Below are 13,068 nucleotides of genomic sequence, written 5' to 3' on the forward strand. Positions count from 1 at the left end.
AGGTAATTGGGGCATACATCCGGCATGAACCGTAACATTAAATCTCTTTTGGGGATTTATTTTTATGAAATAGAAACTTTTGTGATGTTGTTATCATACAGGAGGGGGAAAATTGGGGTGATCGTTGTAAAATGTATGTTTTTCTATTCCAGCAGCGAAATACTAGCGCAAAGTTGGTGGTGACTTGATAAATCCAGAATTACAGTTTCACCAGAGAAAAGAAAGATTAATTTTTTGCAAAAAAGCGATTGTGAATCCAAGACTTGTAAGAAGGAGAAGTTGTAGCAGTCAGATTGAAATGGGAAAAAAAAAAATGAGTAGGGTCAAAGGTTTGAAGTCAAAACGGGTTGAAGGATTGTAGAACTGTAAAACCGTGAAGGTGGCAAAAAGTGAACTGCTTGACATCAGGATTCAGAAATGAAATGTGTAGTATTTTCCGGTGAGGACTTAGAGAAATAAAATGGAAAGGTTGGAAATTAAGTCATTAAAATTGTTACAGGAAATAATAAAGGGGATGAGCAAGGTGCTCTAATCTTCACTGGGAGATTGGAAGTAGTGGCCAGCAGGGGGTTGGTGCATGTGTTTTATGTCAGTGGATGTCAGTGGGGGACAATTTGCACAATAGGGGACATTTAGCAATGTCTGGAGACATTTTTGTTTGTCATAACGAGGGGGTGTGTGTGTGTGTGTGTTTGCATGTGTGTTCCTGGCATCCAATGAATAGAATCTCAGGATGCCTCTAAACCTCCAACAATGCACAGGACAGCTCCACAGCCCCTCACAACAATCTGGCTCCAGTTGTCAACAGGGCTGAGGCTGAGAAACTACTCCAGAATCAAGGTGTATGTTGGCTGATAAACAGACCAACAGCTATCAATCTAATAAATATTGTGTTTCTATTTTAACTGAATAGTTCCTTATGGAAAGAAGACATAAAAATGTACATTTGTTCACTCAATCAACAAACCTAAGCTACATTCCTACTTACCAGGGCCTCATTGTTCTAGGTATTTAAGATTCATCAGTGAACACAACAGATATTGATGCCCTTGAATGCCTTTTATTCAAGCAGGGGAGAGAGAGAATAAAACACATAATAAATAGTAAATGACATAGTGTGCTTGAAAGCGGTATTAAAAAGAAAAATGAAGGCAGCAATGATAGTAATTTTGCCCTACACTATTTGTTTATTTTTCACTTGATGACAGGTTAATGATTAGCTCCTTATTTTCCACACTTCTTTCACATTTGCTTTTTCAGAAAATAGATGGTAATCTGGATTAAATACTGAAATGAAGAAAGGAAGTGATGGGTTTTGAGTATAGAACTGAGTCCAGTGGGGTCAGAGAAATGAAAAGGTTAAATTTAAAAAAGGAGCCAATGATTTGTAACAAACTGACAACCCAATTGTCTGCAGTGTCTCTTATTAACCTACTGAAGAATTAACCTGCTGACTCATTTCAGCATGTAAGACAAGCCTCTCATTAGTCTCTCTGCCTCTCAGGTATGGTAACAGCACTAAGAACTATGCTGTTCGAGTTGGGGATTATCATACTCAGGTGCCGGAGGAATAGGAGGAAGAAATTGGAGTTCAGCAGGTCGTGATTCACCCAGAGTACCGACCGAACGGCAGCGACTACGACATTGCCCTGGTGAGACTGCAGGGACCAGAAGAGCAGCGTACGAGGTTCAGCAGCCACGTCTTGCCTGCCTGTTTACCCCTCCGGAGGGAGAGGCCACAGAAAACAGCCTCTAATTGTTACATCACGGGATGGGGAGACACAGGTAATGCAAACAATACAAAGGAACAAATGTGTCTGCACATTTCTCCAGTCTGGGGTTCTCCTCACTTTGGGGTGCACAAAAGGTAGTAAAATCTAAAGGAGTTCAGGCTTAGTTATTGGAAATACTGCCAAGTGTGAGATGCATGGATGTGATTTGGATTTACATCCTGAGGGCACTGTTGGTTCCCATAACAACCTTAGCACAAACTGACAACCCAACTGCCTGGGAGCTTACGGGGTAGAGAATTCTCTACTTCTTGTTCCGCAGACTAGTGAGGAGACAAAGGAAGATTTCAAGGCATACTGTAAGACTTGGGCCCTGGCAGTCTCTATTTTAAGCTTTCCCAACTGATTTTGATGTAGCTAGCCCCAGAAAGCGCTCGGTGTTTGATTCTTTCTTTCTTTGCATGAAGCCCCAACTCTTGGGGAATTCCTATTCAGATCAGACAGAGCAGAGCCACTGAGGATTAACTGAAGGGACCCCATCCATTCCAGTTTCTCCTCAGTGTCTCCTTCCCATTTTCCCCATCTCGAACCCCCCACAGTCTATTATTCAGTTTAAGCTTATTTTTCATAAGGGAACAAGGCTTTGTGTAGTCTTACTAGATTTCAATCCATGGATGCCAGCTGGTGTTGCTCAGCAAGGTGTTGGAAACCATAGAGCTAGCACTCACTTGAGTTAGGTGTTCCCTTTACAAGAGACCAGAAAATGGTCTTAGTACACTGTGCTGACCAGGATGCCAATAGTCTCTGAGAAAGCTACAGTCTAATCTGTTAGAATTATTTCCTCCGTAGGAAAGAAGATTCAATCATCTTTTGGATACATCTGCAGTAATAGAAATGACCAATGAAGCGTATTTTACAGAATGCTTTACTATAGACTGATGATTCCAGTTGAATCAATAGGATCAGAAAATAATGGTGGAATTTAAAGCCAAGAAAAAGACGTCATGGAACATATAGTAAACATATTAGCCACTAAACAAAGAGTGAATGATCTTACTAGAGTGGTAACATCAAGTGGTGAAAACTTAGCCTGTCTACATAAGGAATGCTTTGTTTCTCAATTATCCTTATGAAATCCTGTATTCCTGTTTACAACAGTGATCGCCTGGTCTCCTGCCCACTCTGTGTGTGGTGAGTCATCTCACCTCCCCATCCCCAAAACTTCTGGCCTATACCCCACTTCTGCACCCCTCCCCAAAGTATAAAACATGTTAAATTATTTTGGTCCTTCTAGAAGGCTTTGTAGGATGCTTAATGTTCATTTTCAAAAGAAAACTTCTGACTTCTCGGGCCTGTGAGGGAATTTTAGTCTCCTAGTAACACTTGGTGGATATTAGAGAACAATGGAAGGAGAAAATGCAGCTTCTTGTGAGCTAAATTCCAAACCTCACATTTGTCATCAGGGTCCCTGAATTGCAAAAGGCGGGATCTTCATCAGCTGGCTCTTTTCCACATGGTCTGCAGCTAAGGTGTTCCCTGGTCTCAGAAAGGGGCCTGGTGTCCAACAGAATCCAGAGCTTTGACGAGCAACCTCAGCTTTCTCTGCTTGTCTTCCAGTCGTTCTGATGTGAAGATTTGCGAATCCTTTAAGTCCTGTTGCTGCTGGCAGAGGTTATCCACAGCAATGGCAAACTGCCTCTTACGAGTGACCTGGGACATTTGTTTTTCTCTCACTCCCAAATAGGAAAATCCTAAGTGACCATTGCCATGAACGGTCCAGCTCCGGAGAGCAGGGTTGAGAGAGGAATCTGAAAGAACCAAGGAATAAAGAAATGACTGGCACAAAATAGAGTTTAAGAGAAGCAGGACACAGGGGACACAAGGTCTCATTCTGGCTCAGTCGTCCAGAGCACCCAGAGCAACTCAGATTTATGGAGACAGACCACCTCCTAGGTTAGTTACAAGACAGTGGATTATTCTTTTGTTCCTTAGTATTCAGCATTATTCTGTCACACATGCACCGCCAAGGTTCTGCATTATCAGATTATTCTGTTCTCTGTTCTAATCTAGTTTCTCTCACAGGCCTGGTTTCGCTGACACAACATCCTGATCTGTACAAGGGCCAATCTTCTGACCCAGGCTGATCCATCTTTTAGCCATGCCTAGTCTTTCAGCCATGACCCTGATAGTTTCCTTGTCTCAGCAATTTATGCCATAGGGGTCTCCACGTCTCCCCCCATTTTTAAAAAAAGATTTATTTATTTATGCATACAAGAACTGGGGTACAGGCCAGAGGTGTGGGGGGATGAGAGAATTCACCAGAGTGGAGAACAGAACAGGTGAACTAATGGAAATACACTGCTGAGGGGAGCAGTGGGGAGTCAGGAGAGGTCTGCTGCGCCATGTGGGTAGCCCCCTGGCTGGGCATCAAACTTGTGCTGCACTGGCTGTGGACAGCTTCATAGGTTGTGCCTCAACCCCTTGCACCAGCAGGGAGGTCCCCTTTTTTTTGTTTTGTTTTTTAGTGCAACCTTGACAATGACCATGGCAGCAACTTTCAGTTGTTTTCACTCCCACATGCTTCTTCCTTTACTTTTGTAGAAGAGGATTTAAAGTAACAGATATGCAAAAATAGGGATTAGTGCAACTAACATGAAGATAATTTCCAAAGCTTTTACATAATTCAGTTTATTTAAATTGGCTAACTCCCATCATTAAATTTACAACATCTTTCCCTCCTACTGCTGATAAGCATTTAACAAATGCCGCCTGTGTATTTTGTTGCAAGTGTTGCATTTGCTCAGACATATTTACATTTTCTTGAAATTGTAGTTTAATATGTTTGCATGTAGCCTGAGTCTGATTATATACAAATGGAGTTACACGATGGATGTACAGGTCCAGTCACAGGGCTAAGACAGTTGGGTCTGTACAGTTTTTAGCTGATCTCTTGACAGTTTTACTGTCTGTTGTCATTATAGTTTATCTCTAAGGTCCGTGACATCAGAATAGGAGTTTCATAGAACAGTGTCACAACAAAACACAACGGATTTGGTGGTGTCTAGGGGGCTTGTTGATGTCCATCATGTCAGCGCACAGCAGCCTGAAGGTCATCGAGTCTTGATCCACGGTTCCGGAGGACAGCACATTCAGTGGGAAGTGTCCTCGTTTCTCCTGTCGGCCTGCATAGGTGGCATCCTGGGTGGCAGCTACATGGCTAATGGCTGGAGCTCTGGAATAAGATGGGTCCTTTTCTGCTGGAATCCAAAGTGGTCCTATAGGTAATGAAACAGAAACATACCCTCTCCCCCATGTTCAATGTTTTTTTTAAAAGATTTATTTATTCTGCATACAAGAGCTGCATACAAGAGCTTCTGCATACAAGAGCTGCATACAAGGCCAGAGGTGTGGGGGGTGGGTGAGAGGATTCACCCGAGACAGAGTGGGGAACAGAACAGGCAGATTGACCAGAGTACACCACTGGGGGGAACAGTGGGTGAGTCGGGAGAGGTCTGATGCATCATGTAGTAAGCTCCCTGGCCGACCCGGGGATCCGACTCCTGCTACAGTGGCTGCAGACAGCTTCATAGGTTGTGCCTTAAGCCCTTGCGCCTCCAGGGGTCCCCCATGTTCAATGTTTTAAGGTCCCAGCCAAGTTGTCCCTTGCGATGGGCAGTTATCTGTGACCAAAGGCCTAGGGCTTGGTGTTGCTGTCATAAAAAGCTGCTCCGCTGCCCTGAGGAAGTAGGAATGAGATGTTACTCAACAGTTGTTAGACCAAAGCAGTTGCAATTCAAGAATTTAAAAGTAAATAAAACGTTGTATATAAGTACCTATAGGCACAAGATTTCCTCTAGACTCCCCTTGTTTTTTGTATTTTAAACCCCGATCTCAGGATTTTAGTGTATGCTAGAGAATAACAATCAGCCGTCAGTATTGTCCGTGCGTGTCTAGTATGATAGTCCTTCATTCCTGGAAATTAGTCAGTCCATGGGGGTGGGGGTGAGAGGATTCACCAGAGAGAGTGGGGAGCAGAACAGGAAGATCTACTGAAATACAATGCTGAGGGGAGCAGCAGGCAAGGCAGAAGAGGTCTGCTGTGCCATGTGGGTAGCTCCCTGGCCAGCCGGGGATCGACCTCATGCTTCAGTGGCTGGCAATAATTTGGTAATGCTGTCTTTAACACCCTGCGCCACCAGGGAGGTCCGGTTTAACTTTTTTAAAAACAAGTTTTCTCCACCTTGACTCAATTTTATACAGTAGTACAGCAAAATATTTGCAAACTAAATCTACTCTCAGGCCAATTTACTTATTTTTGCATAAAATCACAAGGCAGAGTAACCAAATAGCAATTCTAGCTAACTTTGCTGGAAAACTCCATATAAGATCACAGTGAACTCTTGACATCTAGTCTGTGTAGGCTTCAGAAACAAAGTTGGTTTCCGCCTGGAGTTTCCTATTCTCCAGGTTACCAGAATATCATTTATATTTCACTATATTATAAGGACCCATTATATTTTTGTGTACAGTGAATAATATTCTGTATTCTGAATCTTACAGGAACTTCCAGGGAAATGAAATAATGCCCCAAGGAAACATGCATTAGATGAATTATCTTCATAGAGTAAATGCCACATTTGGCCTTGTACGGTGGCAGCCCTGTATGATTAACTGCAATGGCCTTAAAATTGGAAATGTCTGCTAAAAACGTTTTAATGTTTTTCTCCCAGCAGAAATACTCAGTGAGTACAAAGTAGATTATTTTATAATAATAAACACTTTCTTGTTTTAAAAAAAAGATTATTTATACAACAACCGGGGTACAGGCCAGAGGTACGGGAGGGTGAGAGGATTCACCAGAGACAGAACGGGGAACAGAACAGGCAGACTGATGAAATACACTGCTGAGGTCTGTCGCGCCATGTGGGACCCTCCCCTGCTCACCGGGATCAAACCGGTGCTGTAGAGGCTGCCGACAGCTTCACAGTGCGGCACTCAACCACCTGCACCACCAGGGGAAACCTAATAAACACTTTCATTTCACAAACGAAAAGGAAAGTAAGAGGACTCATTTGCATGTCCGGACCTGGGATTTTTTTGCATAGCACTCGATCGATATGCACAACTCTTGCCAGGTCCCATAATTTGAGCAGTTTATATTCATATATCTCTATACGTGCACTCCCCTAGAATAAAACTAAAATTTCACCAAGATTTTCATGTGAAACATTGATTTCAAGGTATTAGGGCCTGCAAACATCTTCCAGGCAGATTAAAAGATAAGGGTTGTCTTTAGGAATAAATGGAAAATGTGTAAATCAGAGTATTCTATGTATATTAATTATCATTATATGGAAACATTTATTCATCAATTAAAATGATAGTATTTCATCCTTCTGTATAAATCAAAGGAGATCATTGCTGTCATTTCTTTTTATTTCTTTTTTATTTTTTTATTTTTTTTTTTTTGGTGGGACCCTCGCCGGTGGCTGGGAATCGAACTGGCGCTGTAGAGGCTGCAGGCAGCCTCACAAACCAGTGCTGAACCACTGCGCCACCAGGGGAGGCCCCCATGTCATTTCTTTTTAATACCCAGCAATTCTTAGTGATGAAAAATGTGGCCATCCAATTGCTTAAGTTCAAATTTAAATTATCTTACTTGCTTACTTACTATAGAGTCTTGGGGAAATTATTTTTTAAATGTTTTTTTTGTGTCCCTAGCTGTGAAATGCAGGTAATAATTGCAATAGCACCTGACTCTTGAATTCAATGAAGGGAAAATACATGTATATATGTAAAAATTCATAACTACACCCAAAACTTTAAAAAAATTACGTATTGTTATTTTTCATTTCTTGAACTGTTTAGTCAAATCCAGAAGCTACATCAAATTGTACCACGTTGTTTAATTACCAAGAGTAAAAATTACCAAGAGTAAAAACTAGTGTAGTAAAAACTAGTGACTATTTATAAAAATAGACATTAACAATACATAGCAATGAAACTGCTCTCTCAATGATTGGAGATCAAGTCAACTTCAAGGAATTCATTGAAAGTAAAACATTAGTAATGGAACTATAAAAATCCACCACTTTTTTCATAATATTCAAAATGTAGTATAATACGGGCTCATCTGGGATTTGAGGCAGTTAAACACGGGAAAAAGGTTGCTTTCACCAGCCATTTCAAAGATGTCAGGGGAGTCAGATGATCCCAACTGAGGCAATATTATCACCAAGTTCTCTTCCAGAGAACAAGGAGAGGATGGAACAACAAATGCAGAATAGAGATAAAATATACTAGTGACAGATATCATCACCTGCAAGATTCTCCTGCAGACACGAGAGAGTAATATTGGTCTTCCCAGACAGACAAAACCAGAGAAGGGGTTCACTAACACTAGATCTACCCTGAAAGAAATGTTAAAAAGATCTTCTGTATAATTCAAAGAGAAGAAAATCCACAGAAAAGCTGAGCACGGAAATAGACAGAACCAGAAATATTTTATTTATTTATTTGTTTGTTTGTTTGTTTATGCATATAAGAACTGGAGTACAGGCCAGAGGTGTGTGGGGTGAGAGGATTCACCAGAGAGAGTGGGGAGTAGAACAGGCAGATTGACTGAAATACACTACTAAGGGAAGCAATGGACGAGTCAGGAGAGGTCTGCTGCGCCATGTGGGATGCTCCCTGGCTGGCTGGGGATCGATCTCGTGCTGCAGTGGCTGCGGATAGCTTCATAGATTATCTCTTAACCCCTCACGCCACCATGGAGGCCCCAGAATCAGAAAATGAAAGTCAAAGTGGGTGTAGGCTCACAGCTCAAGGTTGAATATTAGAATGGGTACTCTTTAAGTTCCCATATGTTCATTGATTCTGCTATGTCCTGGTCAAAATCCCTTCAGATTATCACAAGCTTCCAGGAGAGCCATATTGCATTCTTTTTTCCCCCAAATATTGGAGCTACTCCTTATTCTAGCCAGCTCCCCCTTCTTCTAGACATGAGTGACAACTAAGGCGATCATGCAGCAGGATAAGTCCTCAGTCTGTGGAAAATAGATGTAGACAAAATAGAAATGAACATAGAAAAGGATGGTTGCTTAGTGATTGTTGCTGGAAGCCTGAAAAAACAGTCTCTGTCAGCTGCCTCCTCTGATGATGGTCAGATATTTCACAACTAAATTGTCCCTCATTGAAACATAGCTAGAAATAGTGGAGTATGTTTCTCTTGAAATAAGTCTGCAGCTAGCGTCACTTCCAGCAATACAGCACACAGACCCCTGGACTTGGCCTCAACGCCACATTCAATAATTATAAATAGTGAGACCACGCAGCTTAGGGGAAAAAAGACACTTCATCATGTAAATATACAGTGTTTGACTGGAAGAGCATTGAGCACGCATACATACATACAATGGCCTGGTCACACAGCCAACAAATGTGCAACATGAGACAATAATGGAAACATAAAGGGATATTTGCTGAGTACTGTTATAATTAAAGTTGTGTTACGTGGTGGACTGAGCTGTCTCTTAAAATACATCATAAAGTAAGAGAAAATGTAACTCAAGGAGAGAACTATAGCCATCGTGTGGAAATCGAAGTTAAAAATTCTAAGTAGAAGAAGACAAAGATTTCATGAAATTCATTTATAAAACTGGGAGCAGGGCCTCCCCTGCTGGCCCAGGCGGTTGAGCGCAGCACTGTGAAGCTGTCTGCAGCTTCTGCAGCGCCAGTTCGATCCCCGCCAGCCGGTGAGGGTCCCACATGGTGCGGCAGACCTCTCCTGTCTCGCCTGCTGCTCCCCTCAGCAGTGTATTTCATCAGTCTGCCTGTTCTGTTCTCCACTCTGTCTCTGGTGAATCCTCTCACCCTCCTGCGCATCTGGCCTGTACCCCGGTTCTTGTATAAATAAATAAATAAATAAATAAATAGATAAATAAATAAATAAATAAATCTTTAAAAAAAACCCAATAACTGGGAGCAGACATTTATTGGAGAGCGTTTTTGCAAATATCCCAAAGCAGACAAAAAATGTGTTGTATCTTTTCAGGGCAAAAGAAGTTAATAGGAACATAAAAATTACTGTATTTTTTCAGATATTTTTTCTGTACTGATTTGTTATTGATCTTTTGAATATATAAAGGAGTTGGTTTATGGATATCTAACAGCATATCATATTGTATTTCTATGTTTCAAACATTTTTACATGCATCTGTATATCCATTATTGTTCTATAAATAGTCACAGTTTTATTGTAGATTACTCCTATAATCACTTGAAAAGCCCATGTCTACTTTAAAAATTTTCAATTTTAATTTAAGGTATCTGACATAAACATTGTGATATCTGATTTTTAATGTTCTCATTCTTCTCATCATGTGAAAGATTTTCCTAATGCTGACTTTCGGCATCCTTTAGTCTTTGCTGTGTGCCCTGTGGTCACTCATGTGTCCTCTCTTCTCAAGTGAATCTTTTTTCCCTTAAAAGTTCATCACACACAATATAGATGTGTTTGTCTGACATCTTATTTTCATATTTTGTTTTTCCAGAATACTTTCTGTATACTCTTAGGTGTGTCCAATGTAACTAAAAATTACTTTGGACTTATATAAACTAAGAGCTCTCTAGTCTATTCTAAAGGAAAATTGATCTATAAATATTAATCATATCTAATTTTACACAACCCATGCCTAGAAAGAAACATTACCAATGGCATTCTTAAAGGAAATAGGAAAAAGTAGCCCATTGTCTTCTAACCCCTGTTCCATTTCCAAACCCATCTAAATCTTTCTTGATTTCTTTTTTTTTTTTAAGCAAAGTCTTGGACTTTACTTTTAGCCCATAATGTTAGTTGAATTATTATTTTTAATAAAAATTCAGTTTTGAAAGCAAAACATTGTAAATTATTTAAAAATTGTTCTATTTCTAAATGTATTGTACTCTAAATTGCTTCACTATTTCTATTAACATTATTGAGACGTACCAATCTTTAGATAATGTTAAATTTCCAGTTAATTTTTATTTTTATTTTATTTTTTAAAAAGTTATTTATTTATGCATACAAGAACTGGGGTACAAGCCAGAGGTATGGGGGTGTGAGAGGATTCACCAGAGACAGAGTCTGGAACAGTTCAGGCAGATTGAGTGAAACACCCTGCTGAGGTGAGCAGTAGGGAGTCAGGAGAGGTCTGCTGTGCCATGTGGGGAGCTCCCTGGCTGGGGATCGAACACATGCTGCAGTGACTGTGGACATCTTCATAGGCTGCATCTTAACCCCTTGCACCACCATGAGGCACCTCCAGTTAATTTTTTTTTCTGTTTTTGTTTTTTTTTAATATTTTATTTTATATAATTCTTACATCATTTTTCATTTTTGCAACAACCCAAATGCCTGAAAACAGATGACTGGATCAAGAAGATGTGGTGGGCCTCCCCTGGTGGAGCAGCGGTTGACCGCTGGGCTGCAAAGCTGCCCGCAGCCTCTGCAGCGCTGGTTCCATCCCCGGGTGCTGGCGAGGGTCCCACATGGCGTGACCGACCTCTCCTGCCATGCTGGCTGCTCCCCTCAGCAGTGTCTTTCATCAGTCTTCCTGTTCTGTTCCCAGCTCAGGTGAATTCTCTCACCCTCCCATGCTTCTCACTGTACCCAGTGCTTGTATAAATAAATAAATAAATCTTTAAAAAAAAAAAGTGGTATATATACACAATGAAATACTACTCGGTAATCAAAAAGGATAAATTCATGTAATTTGCAACAACATGGATGGAGCTGGAAGGGATCATGCTCAGTGAAATAAGCCAGAAAGAAAAAGAAAAATACCAGTTGGTCTCACTCATAGCAGGAATTTAGAAAACCTAAATAAGGGACCCTCCAGTTAATTTTTATGTTTTTTAAAAATTTATTTAAATCTTTTTTTAAAAAGGATTTATTTATTTATACAAGAACTGGGGTACAGGCCCGATGTGTGGGAGGTTGAGAGGTTTCACCAGAGGCAGAGTGGGGTCAGAACAGGCCGACTGATGAAATGCACTGCTGAGGGGAGCAGCAGGCAAGACAGGAGAGGTCTGCCACATCATGCGGGTTTCTCCAAGGCCAGTGGGGCTCGAACTGGTCCTGCAAAGGCTGCGAACAGCTTCACAGCACTGCACTCAACCGCCTGCGCCACCAGGGAGGACCCAGTTAATTTTTAAATTTTTACTTTTTTTCTCTTTTTCAGTCTTGAATAATAATTTGCTTTAGTAAAATTAATCTCAATCTCTCCTTCAGAAATCTGCAGAACCTGTTCCTTTCACTTCTGCATCTTATATTGCCAAGGTGTGACTTTATGTATTTTGTTACAAGTGAACAGAATTTTCTGAATCATCAGTGAAAATTTAGAAGATTCCTTCTAAACGTTACAAAACTCAGGTTCCTCCCTGGTGGCACAGTGTGTTGAGCGCAGCGCTGTGAGTCTGGCCGCAGCCAATGCAGCGTGAGTTCGATCCCCAGCCTGCCAGGGAGCAACCCCCTTGGCGCAGCAGACCTCTCCTGACTCACCTGCTGCTCCACTCAGCAGGGCACTTCAGTCTATCTGCCTCTTCTGTTCCCCGCTGTGTATCTGGTGAATCCTCTCACCCCCCCACACCTCTGGCCTGTACCCCCACTCTTGTATGCATAAATAAATGAATGTCTAAAAAAATAAAATAAACTGTACCAAATTTATCTATCTACGTCTCTACTCTCTACCAGTTAACCTATCATCGATTGATTGATCAATCTAACCATCCATCCCTCTATCTATCATAAATCAATCAATGATCTATCTAGTGTTTTCACTTTGCTTTTTGTTTTTCTTCTCTTGTACAGGCACAACAACAGTTTTTATGTTGATTTTCCATTGGTTATGATCCCTAATTGCAATTTTGTTTTGTCTTTAATTAATTTGTATTTTTGTCCTCAAAATGATGTGAGATTTTTCTCAAGCAGATTCTCAATGTCTGTGATTCACCTGGATGTTTTAATTCTGTTGCTTTCTTGTGATCATGTCTGTAAATTGTACAATAGCATTCACATCTTAATTCCGTTCATGCATAATCTTTGCATTACTTTCTATGACTTTATCATTCCTAAGAGTACTTTTGGAGAATTTCTGAGAGAATGAGTTGGTTTAGCCTGCAATTTCATTTTGTTTCTGTTGAAAATCATCCATCACATGTTATTCATCTCTGTATGTCTGACATATCCTGTTTTCCATTTCTTCAGTGACTGTACTTGAAAAAGAACTGTATCTTTTTTGAATGCTGAGTAATATTCCATGGCGTATATGGACCACATCTTCTTGATCCAGTCATCAAT

The 13,068-nt window shown here is 40.8% G+C and overlaps 1 protein-coding gene across 1 annotated transcript in view; it reads left to right on the forward strand.

Annotated features, from left to right (window-relative positions):
• LOC311188437 (neurotrypsin-like) overlaps positions 1-13,068 on the forward strand; it is a gene marked incomplete at its 5' end in the record, with an annotated part of 261,456 nt that overhangs the window by 21,969 nt on the left and 226,419 nt on the right. Inside the window, 2 exon segments of the mRNA XM_084259536.1 lie at positions 1,505-1,571; positions 1,575-1,785. Of these exon segments, the coding sequence (XP_084115662.1) occupies positions 1,505-1,571; positions 1,575-1,785 (278 nt within the window).

This window comes from Talpa europaea (assembly GCF_964194135.1).
Source record: "Talpa europaea genome assembly, chromosome: 2".
Lineage (NCBI taxonomy): Eukaryota > Metazoa > Chordata > Mammalia > Eulipotyphla > Talpidae > Talpa > Talpa europaea.